Raw genomic sequence first — 24,241 nt, forward strand, 5'->3', positions numbered from 1 at the left:
GGGGATTTCAGTCTGTAGTGATAATTCCGGATGTGAAGTATCCTGCTTGCCCATTCGTGTTGTTCTCCTTGTGTAGTACGTGAGGGTCTAAGCTTCATTCCGACGTTAATAGTAAGTCGTGTTCTTTTTTTTCGAATTCTAATTCCACAAACCATCCCTTTTCAAACTGTGTTTTGCCGACACTTACATACACGTATATACACGCACGTACCAAGACGGAAGCGAGAGAGTGTACATTAAATGTTGGTTCAACAAAAGATGCAGTGAGGCAAAAGACAGAAGGGACAGAGGCTTGGAAAAGGTGGAGAAAAAAAAATCCTGGAAAATGGCAAGTATATATAAACTATAGAAATGAGTATGTTAAAGTGAGAAGAGAGGAAAAAAGGAACCACGAAAAGGATATTATAGATAAATGCAAATAGCAACCCAAACTATTCTATCGATACGTGAATTGTAAACTTAAAAACAAGCAAGAAATGGTGAAACTACGCCAAGGAATTGTAGAATACACAGAAGATTTAGAAATGGCCGAAATCATGAAAAAAACCACTTTAATTCTGTCTTCACTAGAGAGAAAACACAATATTGGAACGAAGGTAATGAAAGGCGATCTCCCCCCATGAGCGACATAACAATAGCACAAAAAGAAATATTAGAACACCTATCAAACCTTGACGTCAGGAAATCACATGGCCCGGATGGAATTGCAAATTGGATTCTAAAAGAATGCAAAGAAGAACTAACGGACAAAATACATAACATAATAAATTGCTCACTCAAAGAAGGAAAAATACCAAAAGACTGGAAAAATGCTAACATTGTACCAATATGTAAAGGACGAAACAAGGAAGGACCAACTAACTATAGACCAGTCTCACTAACAAGCACTATAGCCAAAATTTGTGAGAAAATAATCAAGAATACATGGGTAAACCTAGAATACAACAATATAATAAACCCAAGACAATTTGGGTTCAGACAAGGAAGATCATGTATCACAAACTTAATATGTTTCTACTCAAGATTAATAGACATAGTGCAAGAAAGGAATGGATGGGCTGACTGTGCCTTCCTGGACTTACAAAAAGCTTTTGACAAAGTACCACACAAAAAATTATTAAAGAAACTCGAACATATAGGAGGGATACAAGGGAACCTACTAAAATGGATGGAGGACTTCCTCATTGGTAGAAAGATGAGAATAGTGCTCAGAGAAAAATATTCAGATTGGAAAGAGGTGATCAGTGGAGTACCGCAAGGATCTGTACTAGCTCCAATAATGTTTGCTATTTATGTGAATGACATGGATGAGGATGTGAAATGTTACATGAGCTTCTTTGCTGACGATGCCAAACTGTTAATGAAAGTAAAAAATGAAGAGGATTGCGAATCACTGTAATAAGACCTGAATAATGTATGGAACTGGAGTCAGAAATGGGAGGAGGACTTCAATATTAAGAAGTGTAGCATAATGGAATTTGGAAAAAGCAAAAACAGAATATCAGGATAATAAAAAATTGGAACCAAGGAGGTAAAGAAGGAGAGATCCGAAAAAGATTTGGCTGTAATTATCTCAAACGACCTGTCCTATGACAAACAGATAAACAAAATTGCTAAGATCAATAAAAGTGGCATTTATATATTTGGACGAAGAAATGGTTAAAAGAATATTGGTCACACTGATAAGGCCTAGACTAGAATATGCGGCGACATTGTGGTCACCCAGTACCAAAAAGAATATAAAATAGAAAGAATCCAGAGAGCAGCAACAAAAATGGCATCTGCACTCACAAACTTGTCATATGAGGAAAGATTGGCTAAACTAGATTTACCAACTCTGAAGCAAAGAAGAGAGAGAGGTGACCTACTGACCATATACAGAATCATGAAAGGCACAGAGATACTTAATAGAGAGGACTTGTTAAACTGGGACAGGAGAAGCACAAGAGGACATGGAAAGAAAATAAAAAAACATAGCTACAGAAGAGATCTGAAGAAAGACTGTTTTCCATATAGAGTGGTAGACACTTGGAACAAACTGGACAAGGAAATAGTGTGCGCAAAAACCATTCATAAATTTAAAAACAAACTAGACACTGCGAGATACAAAGGCGGGATACCACGAGCGTAGCTCCCCTTCCCGCAAAATACAACTAGGTGAATACACACACGACTCGGTGGCGCGGTTGGTAGAGTCCCCGACTGCCACTATGGCGGTCCGGGTTCGAATCCTGCCCAGGGCTGAAATAATTTCAGTATAGCTGTGCTTCGAGTCGTTACTCCAACTCCTGTGGGCGGGGAGTTGGGTGTATGGTTGCGTGTAAGGTCAAAGCATTACCCATAGATCGGTTATACGAGCTCTGAGCTCTCTTACGGGAGAGAAATAGCTGTTGATCATGAGTCCAACACGTGATCCAAAAAGACCCAGGTGAATCACACACACACACACACACACACACACACACACACACACACACACACACACACACAATCAAAACCCTGACCCGTCCAAGACTGGGAGAGGTATCTTGATTTAGGATGGGAGATCTTTAAGAGGTCGTGGGAACAAATTAAGAAAGATCAAATGTCTAAAGGATGTAAATATATTCAGTTTTCCATATATATGCATAAATATTTGGAATAGCTTAGAAGGTGATATAGCCCAAGCTGGAACAGTAAATGAATTATAACTTAAATATAATTGGAAACCAAGGATAGATTCAGTTGGAACTGTGCATGGATTTGAGGCAGCTCGGTATGATAAACTTGGAGAGTAGGAAACGTGACCTAACGAGCGCTGCTCCTTCCTTTTATACTACAATTAGGTAAACACATACACACAAGCTCTTGTTATTTTCCTAACGTTTTGTTGCTCGCACTCTATTGTATCCTCCAATTTAATATCTTGGCCTCTTTACTCATGACTTTGCCCTTCTTCCATTCAGCTTCAGTCCGAGAGAGAGACTCCTCTCTCCCACCCTTCCTCCAGGATGGTCTTCGACTTCAGCCGATCGCTGCCCTTCCCAACAATCTACCCAGAAAACAAGACGCCAGTCACTGTCGACGTTCTCGAAGTCGGGTGGATCGTTGCCTTCATCACCCTCTTCTTCACCTACAGTGTCGTGACATTGGTCAGACCCGTAGAGGTATTTATTTATGTATCTATTTATTTATTTATCCATTTATCTATTTAAGTATAAATGTATGCATGTATGCGTGTACATTTATATTGGCATCCATGACCGTTGTTATGCGACTTCAGGGACCAAAGACGGACGTCGGATACGATACTTTCCCCGCCGTCCGTCTTCGGCCCAAGTACAAGATCTCTATTTTCCACTTTTTCATTTCTTTTATTCTTTCATCCAATTTTATTATTCATTATTAATATTATAACTATTGGTACTGTTATTATTATCATTATTGTTTATCAACTGCTAAATATGTCTCACATCGATAGGTATACAAATTCTAAGTATGTTTTGTATCAGTTGGAGTGCAACAGCTCTTAAAATTGGTCAATTTTTCACCGACAGGTGTGTAAAGGTTTAATATGACTAATTTTACATCGGCAAGTATAAACTACTGAATATCACATGTTTACATTGCCAGGTATGCAACTGCTAAATACGATTCATCTCACACTGGCAGGTGTGCAGCTGTTGCGATGTGATATGTTTTACATCGGCAGGTATGGAATTACTAAATGATATGCTAACACAATTAGTTGGGCAGCTACTAAATGTGACACTTTTTATATCGGCAGGGCCTTTCCTCCTTCATTCGGACCACAATCAGTCTCTTTATTGGACTCATCATCATGTGTAAGTAGAGAAGTTCGATTACCGTGCTCCTATGATCATAACCAAATAAGTCAATGTCGACTGTCGTAACGTGTTTGCGTAATTATTCCTGCTGTTCTGTATACTAATGACTAATCAGCTCACTTTGAATTTTTCTCTCAAACTTAAATGTATTGCTTTTGGATCGTGTGTACGTTAAGGGTAACCACTGTGCCTAGGTACAACTTTGCATTTTTTCTTTCACGGTTATCCATTTTCACGAAAACCACGTTTAAAACAAATATCTTACATCAGAAGTAGTATTTGAAAGTTTTTTTTTTTTTTTTTTTTTTTTTTTTTTTTTTTACAAAAATATTTGTCGTCTGCTAATTCACATTCTAAAACATCATGCAACTACTGATCTCAAAGTCTGGATCGAGCATGTATGATGTAGTTTCAAAAGTGAAGCCACTGAGAATTCACGGCGTCAAGCTCAAATTAATAAGGATTGAATAAATTGGGTGAACTGTTTATGAGTAGCTTCATGAATCGTTACGAGATATCATATACATACAGGACCATGGGCTGACAAATGCCAGGGCAGTGGCGGCTCGTGACTGTTATTGATGGGGGGCAGTCTCACATTCAGACACAAATAAAATCTTAAATACTTTTATTGATAGATTATATAGATAGACAGATAATTATTCAATTATTTAGGTCTTACCAGTAAATGCTTGACTTCCTCAGGGCAGACTTAGGCTATTTGAAAAGGAAGTCCATTCTCATGTTCTTGTTTTCTGCAAACAGATCAATAACTTTTTCATTTATTAGAAATTGGCATTAACCCGTTAACTCCGATATGCCGCCCGGGAGGCAGCACTGGGGAGAACCGATATGCCGCCCGGGCGGCACGATATTCAACCCCTTACAGAAATCGCGCTAGATTTGGTAGCGCTTTCATACTTTTAGGGAAGTTTGTCTGACTTGTCAACACTGCCCAGAGAATGCTACGATGCCAGTTAGTGCTTTCATACACGCGGTAGAGCGTTGATACACGTGGTGACTCGGGAGTAGTTTTTGCATCTTATTTATCGGGATTATCTACCTCAATCAGTGTGATATTAGTGTAAACATGCCTCAAGGAACTAAGAGGAAGCTTTTATATGTGTGGGCGTGGTTGCGCAAAAACAACACATTATGCAATAGTGTGTACAAAATCGGCCATGCACAGAAAGACTCGTACACTTTCAACCACTCTTCCTCGTCGCCAAATCTACCAAATATTTATTTTCTGCCCGTTTATGGTGTCCCTAAGAACTTGCTCTATCTATCTGGTGCAAAAGATGCTTGAAACCAAACTGCGCTGATACCAACCATTGTGCAGGGTCGCCTGACACGCCGTAGCACGCCGGCCCGAATCTGGTAGTAAAAGTTGCCGCTACTGATTCTCGCATGATTTTATTCAATTTGGTAAGACTCGATTTTTCGGTCATAAATTCGTCATCAGAGACGAATTGACTTGAGGGGTCGTCGGATTTTAAGGGTTAATTTATGGAAGTGTTCACGAAACTTCGACTTTTTCAAATTTATTACATACAGTATTTAATTTGTCTTAAAATAGTAATATTTGTTATTATAAATAATGTTTAACTTTCTTAAAATAAGCTATACTAACAAGTAATTAATTTGGATGAAAAATTAAATATTGCACCTACAATGTAATAAATTCTAAATATCCAAGTTTGGACGACACCAAAATCATACATACATATACCAAGGCTTTTCCCCCCTTACAAGGGAGGTAGCCAAAAAGGAAAAGGCATAAAATCATTTCCACCCATTCCATCCCTGAATACACTCCACACCCCTCCACCCTGCCTCTTATCTTAGCACCTCCTGGATGACGGGTCATCCCTCCACCTTATCCACTGCCCTGGGTCAGAAGCACACCTGGCAAATTTAAAAACACGATCGAAAATAAGAGCGACGCAAGAACACGCAATCACTTACAACAAAAGTTGAGACAAGACTGCGTGCCAGGAAGTCCACACTCTCCATATAGGCGCATTTGGCGAGTATAAAAGTCAAATGACTTTGGCCTGATTTGACTTATTTGTGTGCTCGAGGTTTTAAAATAAAATTCTCGGTATCACGCTTTGGGTTTGTTTTGACCAGAAGTCAAATCAGGCCAAAGTCATTTGACTTTTGTACTCGCCAAAATGCGCCTAACGACTGACGCTAGCTGAGCCAAAACTACCAAGTAGGCAGTCCATACTCTCCATACCGCCGGGAAAGCCAATCCCCTTCTCCACGCTTTCGCATCAGTAAATAGTAAATAATTTACGCATTTCCTCATTGTTTTGCGGTATTTTTTTTATATAAATATATGAGAATGGATGTTTTATGTGAATGATAGTCAAACATAAATAAATTAACATTATTTTCGTGAATCCTAGAAATCCACTGGGGTGGCTGGCAGTAGCTCCAGTCTCACAGCCCCTATTGACGAGCAGCCACTGTGCCAGGGGGCAGTAGATTTACATTTAGAAAAGATTGATGGGGGGGGGGGTATCCCTCCCAAATTTTGACAGGTTATTCCAGTCAAGATGTAACATATAGCAAAGCCGTCTGTTATGCATTGCATACATGAAATTGCAACAGGAGAAAAGTGCAAGAGAGGGGTCCTTTTGGTTGCAAAAGCGTCTAGGGGTCTTCAAAAAAAAAAAAAAGTATCGAGATTTCACGTGCATTCTAGTGTTACAGCCCTTCAGAAGGAAGCACAGGGTTTAAGGGTAGGTTCAGGCTTGGAAAAGAAAAAGATTGGGAGATCTATGGTTTTCACATGTAGGAACATTATTTTTCTTGTACATTTAACATTAATTTGTTATATCTCATACCATATGCATTTGTAATCCCTCTTGAGTTGCATTATTTCCCTCCAAATACAATGATCTAGTAGTACCCAGTGAAGGAACCTGTAGTTTGTGGGAGGAGTGTATTGGTGGGGTAGTTCAGAAAATGTGGAAGTTAAAATCTTGAAAATTTCCAAAGGGGTGGGGGGTGGGGGGGCAGGGCAGTTGGCAACCCCTCCCTCAAAGGCTCCGGCCCTGATAGATTTCTGCTTTCACCAACCAAAACTATCTCTGACCATATTCTACTGATAGCATGCTAAGAGTAGTTAGACCAAGTTAGTAGGCTTTCAATAAAATTAATTTTTTGTGCCATCATGTAGATCTTTGGCTGCTTTTATCAGAACGAAGAAAGATGCTCTGAAATGTTCAAAATATGGGCTATTTGAAAAATATTCAATAATAGCCCTACTGCCCAACAATTCACTGGAGTTTTTCCATTATGTATAGAGGCATATGAAGCCTTAGTCACTAAATATGCTACTGTAGTCTATGTGTGAGTGAATATGTGGCAGGAAAGGGAGTAGTGGAAGTGGAGATAGAACATAGATTGAGAGAAGGAAGTAAATGTCTTTGGGATTAAAAAGTGTAATGAGAAATTGACATTTGGGAATGGATGCTAAGAGAAGATTGTATGAAGGGGTTACTAGGCTGGATAGAGTGAGAAACGAGGAGGAGAATGGGGATGGAAAAGGAGATGGGAGATAGGGTTAATGAAAGACTATTGGGATGGTTTGGACATGTTGTGTAGCCTTTGTGGATGGGTGGTCTCTTTTCAGAGGCATAGGGAGGGCTAGTGGACTGCCACCACTGCTACTGCGAGTTATGTAACTGGTTAGTGATTACTCAGTTGGGCATGGGAAGAAGAGTATGGGCAGTCTCTCTTTGGAGGCATAGGGAGGGGTAGTGGATTGCCATCACTGCTGCCTCCAGCCATGTAACTGATGAATGGCTACACCTGTGGCAGGGAATGTAAATCCTCTTCAGGTTTTCTTGATTTATTATAGTGAAGAAATATTTACAGCATGGAGATGTAATGCCCTTTGGGGAGAGTCCCAAGGTATTACCTCTAAGGGAGAGTTCTGCCCCCAGGTACTCCTTGTAAGGGAGAATTCTGCTGTGGCAACACAGTTGCTACATATATATATGAATATGCCTATCTGGTGTAGTGTTAACAGTTAGATTATAGGTTTGGGATTTGTACAATACTGTTTGTGTGTTAGTTGCATTGCAATGGATCTATTTAATATTAATGAATGTGTCTTGACATGCTTTATGGTTTGCAGTTATAATTATAGTCTGGCAACACTGTGTACTTGTTTCAGTTACTTTCTGTTGGGCGGTGGTGTGATGTGTGTTGTATGTTTGAGTCAGGTGTTTACGATTTGGGATTATGGAGGTCAGCAAGATTGGAGGTATTGCAAGAAGCCAGTGTCTGTCAGCAACTTCTTGTATGCATGTGGATCACATGTCAGGCATGCTGGTAATGGATATGGATGTATTATTATTACTATTATTATTATCATTATTAATACTATTGTTACTGTTATTTTCACTTTAATTTACATTTCCCTTCTGTTTCTTCCTGTAATTTTAAAGCAGTATTTCTTCTCCAATCCAATCATTTTTCAGCTCCTCTCAATGAGTTGCATTTCACTGCCTTCTTCTCCATTTTTTTTTCTCCCAAGTTTCTCTTGTTCTTGTATCTATTTCCTCCATGCCTCATCTTGTCCCTCCCTGTATGGGGTAATGAAGTAAGTAATTTAAGGACACTTGTGACACCTTTATGGACCAGAGTCATGCAACATTCTTTTGTGACTGATGAATTCTCCACTCAATAATGATATTGTTCTTAAGGACAGAGGCATTGCTTATGGGCAACAAAGTTTTCCTCCCCTCCTGTTTTCTTCTGTTCCATCTTATTCTCTCAAGTCTAATGCTTTCTTTCTTTGCCTATCATGTTTGTTGATACTTCTGTCTTTCCATCCTTTCCCTCCCTTGTTATCCTGGTTTTCTGTCTAGCTCTCTGTGATTTGTTCTCTTTGCTTCCAGTGTGCAACTTTGGCCACGAGTGGGAAGTTGGCCATGTACGAGCGACCACACCCTACCGTGCAGGGATCCCCGACCACATCGAGGCTGACATTGGGGTCAAAATTGGACTCAGAGCTGTCAACATCACTCTCAAAGGTGAGTTGTGGGACAGTCTTGTCCAACCTTTATTTGGCCTCCTCCTGTTCTGGTAGTGCTATTTTCAGGGGCTTGGCTTCACAATCCCAAAAAGCTGTGCTCTCCCCAGCTTGTATCTGCCTCTTGCCATAGCAACTTGGGTGAATAAAATATTGTTTTTTACTTTGTGTTTTTATTTTTATAATTTTATTTATTTATTCATCTATTTTTTGTGGCTTGTTGATCTTATTGTTATTGCTATATATACGGATCAACTCCTCCAGAATTCATTCGTTGTTTTTGTCCAGTTCCTTCAGCATTTTTTTTTTTTTTTTCAGGTGACGGATGTCGTTTCGTAACTCCTTGTTCTGTTCCTCAATGCCATCTAATCTTTTCACCACATCGTCAAAACATTCCACAGTTATCCATAATATGGCCAGGGCTATCTCTGGTGTGAATATTATGTGGATCTTGTCTTCAGATAACACCCCCCTCTATTCCTGGGAATATATATTTGCTGAAGCTTGTTGTTGTCCTCTACTTCCTCTTGATGGATCAATACTTGATTCTCCATCCACCAACCTCAAATACTCTTTTTTTTTCACATTCTCCTGCTACTTAAAGACATTGGGGAAACAACATTTTCCAATGTGGGTAATTCATCTCTCTTTTGAGCTTTGACATATATACTTAGGGTGCCCCAACTCGTTACTATTGAACATGCAACATAGACACTGCGAGAAACAGTATGGATTGACTTTGGGATTTGTTGATGGTCATTGTAAAGCTCAGTTGAACAGGAAATTGGAATCTAGAAAATTAATGGGAGAACCATTTGAAATTAATTTGATTCTTGGTATTTTCCTACTACCTCTGAGCTTGATAGAATAACAAGGCAATAAATCTTGTCACTATTTTGGTGCTAGATAAGGATTTTTTTTTTATGAAATACTGGAAATAGGCTTGTTGTACTGAAGGGGTGATGTGATATTGGGTCACATATTTGGAGCAGTTTTCACAAGGTTTGGTAAGCAGTCCTGAGGGTGATTTGCATTAAAATGGCCATCGACATCCTCAGTAATTCTTCTATGCACCTCTCCTTATCCATTCTCATGAGAGCTCTAGTTTGCAGTTTCTGAGTCTTGTATTGGTCCATATCCCCAGCCATTCTGGCAGCACAGCCTAACTCTATACTTTCCCGTGTCTCTCCTTGACCTTGGGCACTTTCCAATGCACTTCTCAGCAGCTTTCAGAGTTTCATACGTAAGAGTGTCCCACAGTTCTTCAGAGTCCTCAAAAGAGCTAAGTGCTTCAAATCACTTAGAGATTGCTACTACATACTCATGGGCACATGCAACATCCCTGAGTTTCTCCAGATGAAAACCAGGTGGGTTACATCTCGGGATTCTCCTGGATTTGATGCACAATCTGAGTGTTGTGACCACAAGTCTATTATCAGTCCAAAAGAATTCAGCACTTTGATAAACCCTGCAGTTCTGTGGGATCTTCCAAGTGCTAATAAGTATGTGATTGATCACTTTAGCCACTCCTTCAACAGTACTATAACATGTCCATTGGTGTGACTTTCGTCTCTGGAGGCAGGAACCAGCAATCCTCAGCTCTCTTGACTTTGCAAAATTCACATGGAGAGAACTCTTGATGCTCTATAGACAATGGGCCGTATTAAAAAAATTGAAGGATATCCTTGCAAGTATAAGGTAGAAGTATAAGCATATCCTTCTTTCCATATTCATAATGATTACCTTATACTTGGGAGAAGTAAAGCAGAAGTAAAAGAATGACTCGTGTTTCGGGAGCGCCGGGTTACATAGTTACATGTTTGAACGTGTCGTAACTCGTAAGATTTCTGATGTGATGTTCCTGTTTCCCGTACACGAGTTTACTATTGCGTTGGTGGTTGCTGAGTGGAGGTATGTGGTTATTGCTCTCCTACATTATTTCAGGTAACATTATAAGCATGGCAAAATTACTAAATACAATATAAATAAGAAAAAAAAAAATTATCCATTCTCGTTCCGAGTTTATTCCTGACCGGTTTCGCTTGTAGTTTCTTCGGTCAGAAATAAACTCGGAACGAGACTCGTGACTTTCTTTTTCCACCTTTTTCAACTTGTCACAATGTCTCAACATTTATCCATTCATTCGCATGAGCAATTATGCTATCAACTACTGCATTCACAGTCCGTGATACCGTAGCTTGGCTAACACCAAATTCTTGACCGATACCTTTCTGATAGCCAGGATCACTGAGATAACGCAAACATATCTTCATTCTATGGACAGATGACAAGGCGTCTCCCGAGTTTCTTCATTGGTGCCTAAAAATCTGTCCGCAAGCCACTGTACATTTTGTTCTTCAAAACGGAATAACATCTTAAAATCACGATCAGGTGTAGGTAAATGGGGCATGTAATGTTTAACATGCCTCACATTCACAAACTCTGCCATCGTGCTGAGAGTTGGACAAAACCTTTCACTTCTAACTGTAGTCTGATACTGACCAGACTCAACCTTCTTGAAGCATATGCTTTTTATTTGAAGTAAAGGGTCTTGTTTATGTATAACCATTTACTTTTATGCAATTATAAGGTTATGCTTTTGCTTGACAAGGAAAAGGTTTTGCTTGATTTTTTTATGAATACAAGTAGAAGGATTTCCTTCATATTTTGCAAGTATAAGCATATCCTTTTCTTTATGAATACGGCCCAATAAGCTACTACTCCATTTATTGGCCCATCTCCTCTAGCATTGAGATCCCCCAACACCACTACATCTACATTCCTAAGCTCCTCCTAAAATTTTCTAAAGAATAAGTTAAATTGATCCAAAAAGCCTCCCTTTCCTCTCCACTTTTCTCACTACCAGTACTGGATGAACTCAAAAAACCCTCATCTTTCATTCCAGTTTCGCCCTCATGAACATTAACCCCTTCCATACGGTGCCGCATACGTAGGCGGCATGAGGAGCAAGTGGATACGCGAGGCTGCCATATCGGCGTCTTGATTATATTTATTGTAGTTGCCCCTGCGTAATGACATACTCTCTAAACCAGTGGTTCCCAAACTTTTTTCTGTCATTTCCCCCTGCACCCAGGTCAACTATCCAGATTTCCCCCTTCATGTGTAGCAGGGAAAGAGTAGTTGAAATACACTATGACTATTTACTAATTTATTTTTCAAATGTACAAATATACTGATAAACAGGCATTCTTTCTCTCTCTCTCTCTCAGACATAAGAAAATCCATCAGAGATTTTTTTTAGTTAGTAGGTAGTTTAATTATTTCCCCCTGGTAGCTTCAAATTTCCCCCAGTTTAGGAACCACTGCTCTAAACTGTCTTCATCACATTTTCTATGGTTATCAATATTCACGGGTGAAAGAGAGAATGATCGATATAAGCGGTGACTATACTTTATGATGCGAGTATTATTACGACACTCTCTCCCTCTGGAGTAAGTTTGGGCCAAATCGGAGACATGACGGTTTTTGGCCAAATCCGTGGGTAATTTTGAGGGTCATTTTGGCCACTTGTCCGATTAGGTCACCACCTCAGCTACAGGTCGAGGCCCACCAGGGCTCTTGTGGATTGCACTTAGATACTGCTCAGGCTAAAAGTACGGGTGCCTACAGGCGGAAATGCGAGGGGAAAATTACACAAACACAAACAAATTTGGCTTGTCGCCACAACCTCGCCCTTGGGTCCATGTTCCCCACGTCTACCTCGCTGTGCCCTGTGGACGACTCTCTCCCTCTGGAGTAAGTTTGGGCCAAATCGGAGATATGATGGTTTTTGGCCAAATTCGTGGTAATTTTGAGGGTTATTTTGGCCACTTGTCCCGATTGGGTCACCACCTCAGCTACAGGTCGAGGGCCACCAGGGCTCTTGCGGATCGCACTTAGATACTGCTCAGGCTAAAAGTACGGGCGCCAACAGGCGTAAATAAGAGGGGAAAATTACACACATATTTGGCTGGTCGCCACAACCTCGCCCTTGGGTCCAGGTTCCCCACGTCTACCTCGCTGTGCCCTGTGGACGACTCTCTCCCTCTGGAGTAAGTTTGGGCCAAATTGGAGACATGACAAGTGGCCAAAATGACCCTCAAAATTACCCTATTGGGTCACTACCTCAGCTACAGGTCGAGGGCCACCAGGGCTCTTGCGGATCATACTTAGATACTGCTCAGATTAAAAGTACGGGCGCCAATAGGCGGAAATGAGAGGGGGAAATTACACAAACAATTTTGGCTGGTCGCCATAACCTCGCCCTTTGGACAAAAACCGTCATGTCTCCGATTTGGCCCAAACTTACTCCAGAGGGAGAGAGTCGTTTACAGGGCACAGCGAGGTAGACGTGGGGAACCTGGACCCAAGGGTGAGGTTGTGGCGACCAGCCAAATTTGTTTATGTTTGTGTAATTTTCTCCTCTCATTTCCGCCTGTTGGCGCCCGTCCTTTTAGCATGAGCAGTATATAAGTGCAATCCGCAAGAGCCCTGGTGGCCCTCGACCTGTAGCTGAGGTGGTGACCCAATCGGGACAAGTGGCCAAAATGACCCTCAAAATTACCCACGGATTTGGCCAAAAACCGTCATGTCTCCGATTTGGCCCAAACTTACTCCAGAGGGAGAGAGTGTCGTAATAATACTCGCATCATAAAGTATAGTCACCGCTTATATCAATCGTTCTCTCTTTCACCCGTGAATATTGATAACCATAGAAAATGTGATGAAGACAGTTTAGAGCAGTGGTTCCCAAACTGGGGGAAATTTCTCCCTGGGGGGAAATTTGAAGCTACCAGGGGGAAATAATTACACTACCTACTAAAAAAAATCTCTGATGGATTTTCTTATGTCTGAGAGAGAGAGAATGCCTGTTTATCAGTATATTTGTACATTTGAAAAATAAATTGGTAAATAGCCACAGTGTATTTGAACTACTCTTTCCCTGCTACACATGAAGGGGGAAATCTGGATAGTTGACCTGGGTGCAGTGGGAAATGACAGAAACAAGTATGGGAACCACTGGTTTAGAGAAAATGTCATTACGCAGGGGCAACTACAATAAATATAATCAAGACGCCGATATGGCAGCCTCGCGTATCCACTTGCTCCTCATGCCGCCTATGTATGCGGCACCGTATGGAAGGGGTTAACCTCGAGGACAATGCTGTCCACTCCAACACCATATGAGAACGAAGCCTCAGTAGTATGACATCTCTCTTGGTAGAGCTTTATCAGGTGCATCTACTTTGATAAAGCTGTAACAAGCAAAATGTCGTACTGATAAAGGCACTATCCCCACAAAGAAAGATATTTATTAATTCACATTTATTTGTTTGTTTATCTATCTTATTTACACCACCCCCTTCTGACCCTGGAACAGCCCCTGATAAAGGACAGGAGAAAATCGACTACAACGAACGATTCTGGTGGACCTGGACGCAGGGAAGGAATGGCTTCGGACCTTTCGGTTGGTAGAACCACATTTTTGTTTTTCTCTTTAAAACTGTCATCAAAGTATCATTACCTTAGTTATTGATGCTATTGTTATCGATAACATTGCTTTCATGTGCTTTGTAATTCTTGATACCATCATAATTTTATCATTACTTTTATTATAGTTATTATTACTGTTATCATATTGTTGGTATTATTATCATTATTATTATCATCATTATTATTATTATCATTATTATCATTATTATTATCATTATTATTATTATTATTATTATTATTATTATTGTCATCATCACTATTGTCATCACTATTATGATCATTATTATCATAATTATTATTATCATAATGATATTATTATTGTAATTTTGTTATTATTATTATTATTAATATTATTATTACTATTATTGTCATCACTATGATTATCCTTATCCTTATTATTATTATTATTATTTTTGTTTTATTATTATTATCATTATCATTATAATTATATTGTTATTGGTAATCATTATCATTATTATCATCATTATTATTACCGTTATTGTTATCATTATCATCATCATTATGATTATTGTTATTATTGTTGTCATTGATAATATTATCATTACTTTTATCATTATTATTGTTATTACTGTTGTCGTTATCATTATTATTATTATTAATAATGTTATTAGTTATTATTATTGTTGTCATTATCATCATTTGTTGTTTGTGGACGACACTGCGCTTGTGGCAGGATCAGAGGAGGGATTGAGGAAGTTGGTGACAGAGTTTGGGAGAGTGTGTGATAGAAGAAAGCTGAAGATAAATGTGGGTAAAAGTAAGGTGATGAGATGTACAATGGGTGAAAGTGGCAGTAGACTGGAAGTGAGCATTAAGGGAGAGCGACTGGAGGAAGTGGATAGTTTTAGATACTTGGGTGCAAATGTGGCAGAAAAAGGTGGAGTGAAGGTGGAGGTAGAACGTAGATTGAGAGAAGCGAGTAAATGCCTTGGTGGATTGAAGAGTGTAATGAGGAATAGACATTTGGGAATGGATGCTAAGAGGAGACTGTATGAAGGAGTGATTGTGCCAACAGCACTGTATGGGGCAGAAACACGGAACATAAGAGAGGAAGAGAGAAGGAGTAAAAGAGGTATGGAAGGCAGATGTGGAGGAAGTGAACATGAAGGGAAGTCCTAGGATGAGGTGGATGGATGGAGTGAAGGGGGCTTTGGGGAAGAGGGGAATGTCTGTTGAGGAAGGATGGGAGAGGACAGAAGACAGGGGTGAATCGAGAATGGTTGTAAATGGATGATGTTGTGATGCATGAGGTGAAATGGGCAGGGGGATAGGGGGTGAGGTAGTATGTGTGAGTAAAATTTGATGCAGCCCAAAGGGATTTCTCCCCGTCTTTTCCTTTCATGCATGGGGGGGACGGAGGGGGGGGTTGCCGATTTAATGAAGCGGCCTTGCTGTAGATGTACTGTGTCTTGCAACACTGCTTCTGACCCAGGGCAGTGGACAAGGTGCAGGTATGATCCGTCATCCAGGAGTTGCTAAGATAAGAGGGAGGGTGGAGGGGTGTGGAGTGTATTCAGGGATGGAATGGGTGGGAATGATTTTATGCCTTTTCCTTTTTGGCTACCTCCCTTGAAAGGGGGAAAAGGCCTTGGTATATGTATGTATTAATAATAATATTATTAATTATTATTATTAGTTATTATTGTCTTTATTTTTGTAATTGTTAGTATCATTATCACTATTGTTATAATTAATGTTATTGATAATAATTATCATATATTGTTAATATTGTTACTGTTATTGGTGTTACCATTATTATTATTGCTATTAATGTTATCATTATTGGTATTATTATACATACATATACCAAGGCCTTTTCCCCCTTTCAAGGGAGGTAGCCAAAAAGAAAAAGGCATAAAATCATTCCCACCCATTCCATCCCTAAATACACTCCACTCCCCTCCACCCTCCCTCTTATCTTAGCACCTCCTGGATGACGGGTCATCCCTGCACCTTGTCCACTGGCCTGGGTCAGAGGCAGTGTCACAAGTCACAGCACATCCACAGCAAGGCCGCTTCATTAAATTGGTGACCCCCCCTCTCCGTCCCCCCATGCATAAAAGGAGAAGACGAGGAGAAATCCCTTTGGGCTGCATCAAATTTTGCTCACACACACTACCTCACCCCCACCCATTCCACCTCATGCATCACAACATCATCCATATACAACCATTCTCGATTCACCTGTGTCTTCTGTCCTCTCCCATCCTTCCCCAACAGACATTCCCCTCTTCCCCAAAGCCCCCTTCACCCCATCCAACCATCTCATCCTAGGACATCCCCTCATGTTCACTCCCTCCACATCTGCCTTCCATACCTCTTTTACTAGTCTTTCTTCACTCATTCTTTCCATGCGTCCAAACCATCCTAATACTCTTTCATCCACCCTATCTCCCAACTCCCTTTCCACCCCTGTTCTCCTCCTCACCTCCTCATTTCTCACTCTATCTAGCCTAGTAACCCCCATCATACTTCTCAGACACCTCATCTCATCTCAAACACATTCAAACTCTTTCTCTCTTCCTCTCTTATGTTCCATGTTTCTGCCCCATACAGTGCTGTTGGCACAATCACTCCTTCATACAGTCTCCTCTTAGCATCCATTCCCAAATGTCTATTCCTCATTACACTCTTCAATCCACCAAGGCATTTACTCGCTTCTCTCAATCTACATTCTACCTCCACCTTCACTCCACCTTTTTCTGCCACATTTGCACCCAAGTATCTAAAACTATCCACTTCCTCCAGTCGCTCTCCCTTAATGCTCACTTCCAGTCTACTGCCACTTTCACCCCTTGTACATCTCATCACCTTACTTTTACCCACATTCATCTTTAGCTTTCTTCTATCACACACTCTCCCAAACTCTGTCACCAACTTCCTCAATCCCTCCTCCGATCCCGCCACAAGCGCAGTGCTGTCCACAAACAACAGCTGGCTCACCTCCCACTTTTCTCCATTATTCTCCAAATAAATAATAATAAAAAAAAAGTGAGTGGAAGGGAGAGAGAGGATTGGAACAGGATATTTGTGAAACATCAGCAAAGAAGTGAATGATACACTTCAAACTTTCTCCAAACTGCCTTAGACTAAGAATATCACTCCCACTAAATATCACAGACTCTTAGTAGTTCATTTTGGGTTGGATGTGTGGGAGCATCTACTTATGTGTAATGAGCTTCCAATCACCCACGGACATTAAAATGTCTTTTTCTTTTTGGCTGCCTCCCTTGAAAGGGGGAAAAGGCCTTAGTATATGTATGTATGTACTGTATGTATTATTTATTTATTTGATAATTTTTTTAAATTATTGAATTTATTTTATTTCATTTATTTATTTATTCATTTTTTTTTTTTTTTTTTTTTTGCAATATTCAGCTGGAGAGATACAGCAGGAGTTCCGAGAGCACCAGAGGCGTGGGACACCCTACCCAATCCTGTGGGTGGCAGAGTACTTCACCTTTGATGGAGAAGGCATCCGCTTTGGGCGCCATTACCGCCACTCAGGATGGTACGCTCACATCTGCATCTGGTAAGCAGTGTCCTGTAGCTCCTTGGCTTTAGATCCTTTATTTTCCCTCCAAATGGATCCTTCTTTGGCATAGTGACAAAATTACCATTGGAGGTGGAATGTATGGAGAACTACAACCTCACAATATTGCAGGCAAGGGTGGAGAAAACACGATGTCACCCAGTGGGAAGGGATTCTGAATGTAGCTGAAGTTGGATAGGGGACCCATTTGAAAAATGACAATAATAATAGTAATGATAAGAAGATAGATAAATAGAATAAAGAATGAAATAAGAAATAGAAAATTTATTATAGCTTTTACATGTCGGCCTTTGGGCTTCTGGTGCCATGGGTCTCTGGTGCCTCAGCAAAGCTCTGCTTTGTTTAATCAATTTCCTTTTTGTCTAAGTTTTAAGCCGAGAAAGAATAGCATAGATTTTCATATTGGGAGGTGCTGTGATAGATAAGTCGATGGCAGTTTATTAAGGAGACATATGGTAAGCTGTTTAAGTGAATGCTATATTGACTCAATTGCAGTATATAGGAAAGGAGCTATGATCGTAGAATACCATCTCTTTGCCTTTGTTGTTAAAATTCTAGATTCTTGTATTTACCTAGTTGTATTTTGCGGGAAGGGGAGCTATGCTCGTGTTGTCCCGCCATTGTATCTCTCAGTGTCTAGTTTGCTTTTAAACTCGTGAATGGTTTTTGAGCTTACTATTTCATTATCCAGTTTGTTCCAAGTGTCTAAAACTCTATGTGGAAAACTGTTTTTCTTCAGTTCTCTTCTATAGCTATGTTTTCTTAATTTCCTTCCATGTCCTCTTGTGTTTCTCTTGTCCCAGTTTAGTAATTGTTCTCTATCAAGTATCTCTGTGCCTTTCATGATTCTGTAGATGGTCAGTAGGTCTCCTCTCTCTCTTCTTTCCTCCAGTGTTGGTAGCTCCAGTTTAGCCAATCTCTCCTCGTATGATAGGTTTGCAAGTGCAGGTGCCATTTTTGTAGCTGCTCTTTGGATTCTTTCTATTTTCTTTATGTTCTTTTTGGTACAAATGACCTAGTGCAGTGGGGAACATTATATGACCATGCATACTCAGTTTGGGCCTTATTAGTGTGACTAATATTTTCTTTACCATTTCTTCATCCAAGTAAGTAAAAGCCACTTTTATTGATCTTAGCAAGTTATAGGTTTCACCAACAATTTTGTTTATATGGGTGTGTATTTACCTAGTTGTATTTACCTAGTTGTATTTTACGGGAAGGGGAGCTATGCTCGTGGGGTCCCGTCTTCATATCTCATTTTATCTAAACTATTTTTAAATTCATGTATTGTTTTTGCACACACCACTTTCTCATCTAACTTGTTCCAACTGTCTATTGCTCTGTGAGGAAAGCTGTTCTTTTTCAAATCTCTTCTATAGCTGTCTTTTTTTATTTTCTTTCCGTGTCCTCTTGTATTTCTGTCATCCCATTTTATCAGATTCTCTCTATCAGTAATTTCTATGCCTTTCATGATTCTGTAAATAGCTATCAAATCTCCTCTCTCTTCTTTGCTCTAGTGTCTGTAGTTTAAGTTTTTGTAGTCTCTCTTCATATGATAGTTTTGAGAGTGTTGGTGCCAATTTTGTAATTGCTCTTTGTATTCTTTCAAGTTTTTTTATACATTTTTTTGTACTTGGTGACCATATCGTTGCTGCATATTCCAATCTTGGTCTTATCAGGGTGATTAGGATTTTCCTCACCATTTCTTCATCCAGGTATGTAAATGCCACTTTGATTGTTCTTATTAAATTATAGGTTTCTCCAAAAATCTTATTTATATGTTTCTCAGGTGACATATTATTCATAACAATGACTCCCAGGTCCTTCTCATTTTCTACTTTTTTTATTCCTTCTTCTCCCAAATTATATGATCCTGTTATTCTGTTTTTGCTTTTTCCAAATTCCATTATACTACATTTTTTTGTATTGAACTCCATCTCCCACTTCCTACTCCATTCTTGTACTTTATTTAGATCTCTCTGTAGTGATTCACAATCTTCTTCAGTTTTCACTCTTTTCAGTAATTTTGCATCATCTGCAAAGAAGCTCATATAGCTTTCAATTCCTTCATCCATATCATTAATATATATAGCAAACATTATTGGGGCCAGAACTGTTCCCTGCGGGACACCGCTTATTACTTCATTCCATTTTGAGTGCTGATCTCTTATCACTACTCTCATTTTTCTTTCTTGCAAAAAGTCTTCCATCCAATTTAGCAATTTACCTTGTATTCCTCCTTCATATTCTAATTTCTTAAGCAGCTTCTTATGTGGTACTTTGTCAAAAGCTTTTTTTAGGTCTAGAAATGCACAATCAGCCCATCCATCTCTTTCTTGTATTATATCTATTAGCCTTGAATAGAAACATATTAAATTGGTGACGCATGATCGTCCTTGTCTGAATCCAAATTGCCTTGGATTTAGTACGTTGTTTTTTTCCAAGTATTTTACCCATCTACTTTTGATAATTCTTTCACAAATTTTTGCTATTGTACTTGTTAGAGAGACTGGTCTATAGTTGGTAGGTTCTTCTTTATTTCCTCCTTTATATATAGGTACTATATTTGCTTTTTTCCAATCTTCTGGAACTTTTCCTTCTTTTAAGGAACTGCTTATTATGCTATGTATTTTGTCTGCCAGTTCATTCCTGCATTCTTTCAGAATCCAGTTTGCTATTTCATCTGGCCCATGCGATTTTCTGACATCAAAATTACCCAAGTGTGTCAATATTTCATTCTTTGTTACTTCTATTTCTTCCATAGGGGGGACTTTTTCTTTCCACTCAATCTCTTCAGGTTGTATATTTTCCCTTGTAAACACTGATTTAAAATGTTTGTTCATAATTTCTGCCATTTCCATTTCCTCAGTGTATTCAACTCCTCCTTGTCTCAATTTCTCCAAGTCTTGTTTGTTTTTCAGTTTATTGTTTACAAATCTGTAGAATAGTTTTGGTTGATCTTTACACTTTTCTATAACATCTTTTTCATATTTTCTTTTTTTCTCTCTGCACTTTTGTACATATTCATTTCTATAACCAGTATATATTTTCCATTTTTCAGGTCTTCTGTCTTTTTTCCATCTGGTCCAGGCTTTGTCTCTTTTGTCTTTTAACTCCCTACAACTTTTGTTGTACCAGCATTTTACATATTCTTTTTCTTGTTTTTGTCTTGGGACATACTTTTCCACTCCTTCTTTGTAAATTTTTGTCAAAATATTCCATTTCTCTTCCACTGATGTTTCTTCTTTGTATATTTCTTCCCAGTTTTCTTGTTGGAAGAATTCTCTTATTTTATCAAAATTTGTTTTTTCATACATCATTCTTCCTTTTCTATATTGTTCATTTCTTTTCATATATTTTTCTTCATTAAGTTCCAGTTCAATCAATATGTGGTCACTTTTACCTATTGGTGTTTTATATTCAATCTTGTCCACTATTCTAGGTTCAGATGTAATTATTAAGTCTAGCCTCGATGGTTCTTCTTCATTTCTATACCTAGTGTTCTCTTGTATCCATTGTGTCATTGAATGGTCAGTAATCATCTCAAGTAGAGCATTTCCCCATGAGTCATCACCACTCTTTACTGTCATTTCTTCCCAGCAGATTTCTTTGCAATTAAAGTCGCCCATCATAACTATTCTTCCTCCGTCTTCCATTATTTTAGTTAATGCTATCTTTGTGTCCTCTAGCATACTTTTATATTCACTCTCCTCCCATGAGGCTGTTTTCGGAGGCACATAATTGATCACAAATTTTCTGCTCTTCTTATCTCTGTCTTCCACTTCTATCATAATCATCTCTACTGTATTCTTTCCATATATGACACCTTTCACATTTATATCCTTCTTAGTCAGGAACATAACTCCACCCCCTTGCTTTTTCTCTCTGTTTCTAATCCAATAATTGTATGCATCATGTCCTACACTGTTGGGTGGTAGTGGGCCTTTTAATTTTGTTTCTACAATTCCCATTATGTCCGGTTCTTTTTCTTTCAAATAATCATTCAGCTCATTCAATCCTGTTATTGATCCATCTATATTTGTGTAAGACACTCTTAGTTTTCTGCCACTTCCATTGTGTTCTCTGTTTCCCTTATGTTTTTCTTTTGTATGTCGAACTTCCTTAGTTTCATGTTCACTACTCTCCAATAGAATCTCTCTTTCTCTGACTCCGTTCTGTTCTCGTTTTTTGTCTTAGCTTCCAGTCTTTTCTGCTTTTCTTCCTCTCTTTCCTCTTTATTCATTTCTCTTTTTATCCATATATTTTTGTATTGTTCACTTGTTGCTAGTTTCCCTGTTTTGGATAAGATATTCTCTGCCGTTGTTTGTGACTTGAATTTAATCTTAATTGGTCTGGTCTTGTCTGTGCTATACTTTCCGAGTCTAAATTTCTCTTCGATTTGTTTCATAATTCCTGGTTCATCTTCCTGAACTGATTCTAGTAATTGGCTTACTTTTTCATTTTCCTCTTTGATTCTTGTGGTTCTATCTGTGTTGTGTTTCTCTTCCATTCCTAATATAATTATACATTTCTTCTTGTCTGCTAAATCCCTTACTATATTCTCCTTTTGTCTCATCACTTTAATAACTGAGTCTTCAGTATGTTCTTTCAATTGCTGTTTGACTATGTCAGTGAATGAAATCTTATTTCCTTCTTGGGTTTGCTTCCAATTTTTACTTTCTTTAGCTATTGTTTCTCTGTTTTCTTTACTATTCTTCTTCAATTCCTCATTCTCCCCCTTTACCTCTCTTAACTGTCTTTTTAGTTCTTCTATTTCATCAGTTAAGTTTTTATTCGCCTTTTCCAGTTCTTCCAATCTTTCAACCCTTTGTAAAATGGTGTTCATATGACCTAACCTACTCTCCAAGTCCTCGATCACCTTATCAACCTTCTTCTCTAGTCTTGTCAGTCGGGGGGGGTTTGTGTCCCCCCCACTCTCTTTAAATCCCTTGAAAATATTCTCATCACTTTCTACTGTATTGTTCCTATCTATACTTCTAATCTTTACATTCTTATTAGACATTCCGTCGTCCTCCAGCTCGTCTTGTGGTCTTTTGTTTACTTTACGGCGGTCTATTTGGACCAAGTCCTCTACTTCCTCATTACCTTCCATTTTCCCAGCAATCCCTCCCCCTCTCCTCTTTCCTTACTTTCCCACTACCTCACGAGCAATTTCCCCCCCCCTGCAAATACAAAAAGGCACTTCTCTTTGCGTTGGTATCCACAATCTGCACTTTTCTTCAGAGCGTTCTTCAAGCCGTCCGTTCGTTGAAAGTGTATTTACCTAGTTGTATTTACCTAGTTGTATTTTACGGGAAGGGGAGCTATGCTCGTGGGGTCCCGTCTTCATATCTCATTTTATCTAAACTATTTTTAAATTCATGTATTGATTTTGCACACACCACTTTCTCATCTAACTTGTTCCAACTGTCTATTGCTCTGTGAGGAAAGCTGTTCTTTTTAAAATCTCTTCTATAGCTGTCTTTTTTTATTTTCTTTCCGTGTCCTCTTGTATTTCTGTCATCCCATTTTATCAGATTCTCTCTATCAGTAATTTCTATGCCTTTCATGATTCTGTAAATAGCTATCAAATCTCCTCTCTCTCTTCTTTGCTCTAGTGTCTGTAGTTTAAGTTTTTGTAGTCTCTCTTCATATGATAGTTTTGAGAGTGTTGGTGCCAGTTTTGTAATTGCTCTTTGTATTCTTTCAAGTTTTTTTATACATTTTTTTGTACTTGGTGACCATATCGTTGCTGCATATTCCAATCTTGGTCTTATCAGGGTGATTAGGATTTTCCTCACCATTTCTTCATCCAGGTATGTAAATGCCACTTTGATTGTTCTTATTAAATTATAAGTTTCTCCAAAAATCTTATTTATATGTTTCTCAGGTGACATATTATTCATAACAATGACTCCCAGGTCCTTCTCATTTTCTACTTTTTTTATTCCTTCTTCTCCCAAATTATATGATCCTGTTATTCTGTTTTTGCTTTTTCCAAATTCCATTATACTACACTTTTTTGTATTGAACTCCATCTCCCACTTCCTACTCCATTCTTGTACTTTATTTAGATCTCTCTGTAGTGATTCACAATCTTCTTCAGTTTTCACTCTTTTCAGTAATTTTGCATCATCTGCAAAGAAGCTCATATAGCTTTCAATTCCTTCATCCATATCATTAATATATATAGCAAACATTATTGGGGCCAGAACTGTTCCCTGCGGGACACCGCTTATTACTTCATTCCATTTTGAGTGCTGATCTCTTATCACTACTCTCATTTTTCTTTCT

At 38.9% G+C, this 24,241-nt stretch overlaps 1 protein-coding gene across 4 annotated transcripts in view; it reads left to right on the forward strand.

The window, feature by feature from the left end:
* The window catches only part of LOC143021951 (dual oxidase maturation factor 1-like), a 57,010-nt gene continuing 32,769 nt past the window's right edge, over window positions 1–24,241 (forward strand). For 2 of the 4 annotated variants that reach the window (XM_076179868.1, XM_076179870.1), the window contains exons 1-6: window positions 1–111; window positions 2,946–3,146; window positions 3,767–3,824; window positions 8,747–8,881; window positions 14,261–14,347; window positions 17,773–17,926. In XM_076179868.1, the coding sequence (XP_076035983.1) occupies window positions 2,991–3,146; window positions 3,767–3,824; window positions 8,747–8,881; window positions 14,261–14,347; window positions 17,773–17,926 (590 nt within the window). In that variant the 5' untranslated portion in view covers window positions 1–111; window positions 2,946–2,990. Of the gene's footprint in view, window positions 112–2,945; window positions 3,147–3,766; window positions 3,825–5,992; window positions 6,117–8,746; window positions 8,882–14,260; window positions 14,348–17,772; window positions 17,927–24,241 lie in introns of those variants that run through there. The other 2 variants (XM_076179869.1, XM_076179871.1) reach the window with 2 other exon arrangements.

Source organism: Oratosquilla oratoria, chromosome 43 (genome assembly GCF_046742065.1).
Source record: "Oratosquilla oratoria isolate Oo_2021 chromosome 43, ASM4674206v1, whole genome shotgun sequence".
In the NCBI taxonomy this organism is placed as follows: Eukaryota; Metazoa; Arthropoda; class Malacostraca; order Stomatopoda; family Squillidae; genus Oratosquilla; species Oratosquilla oratoria.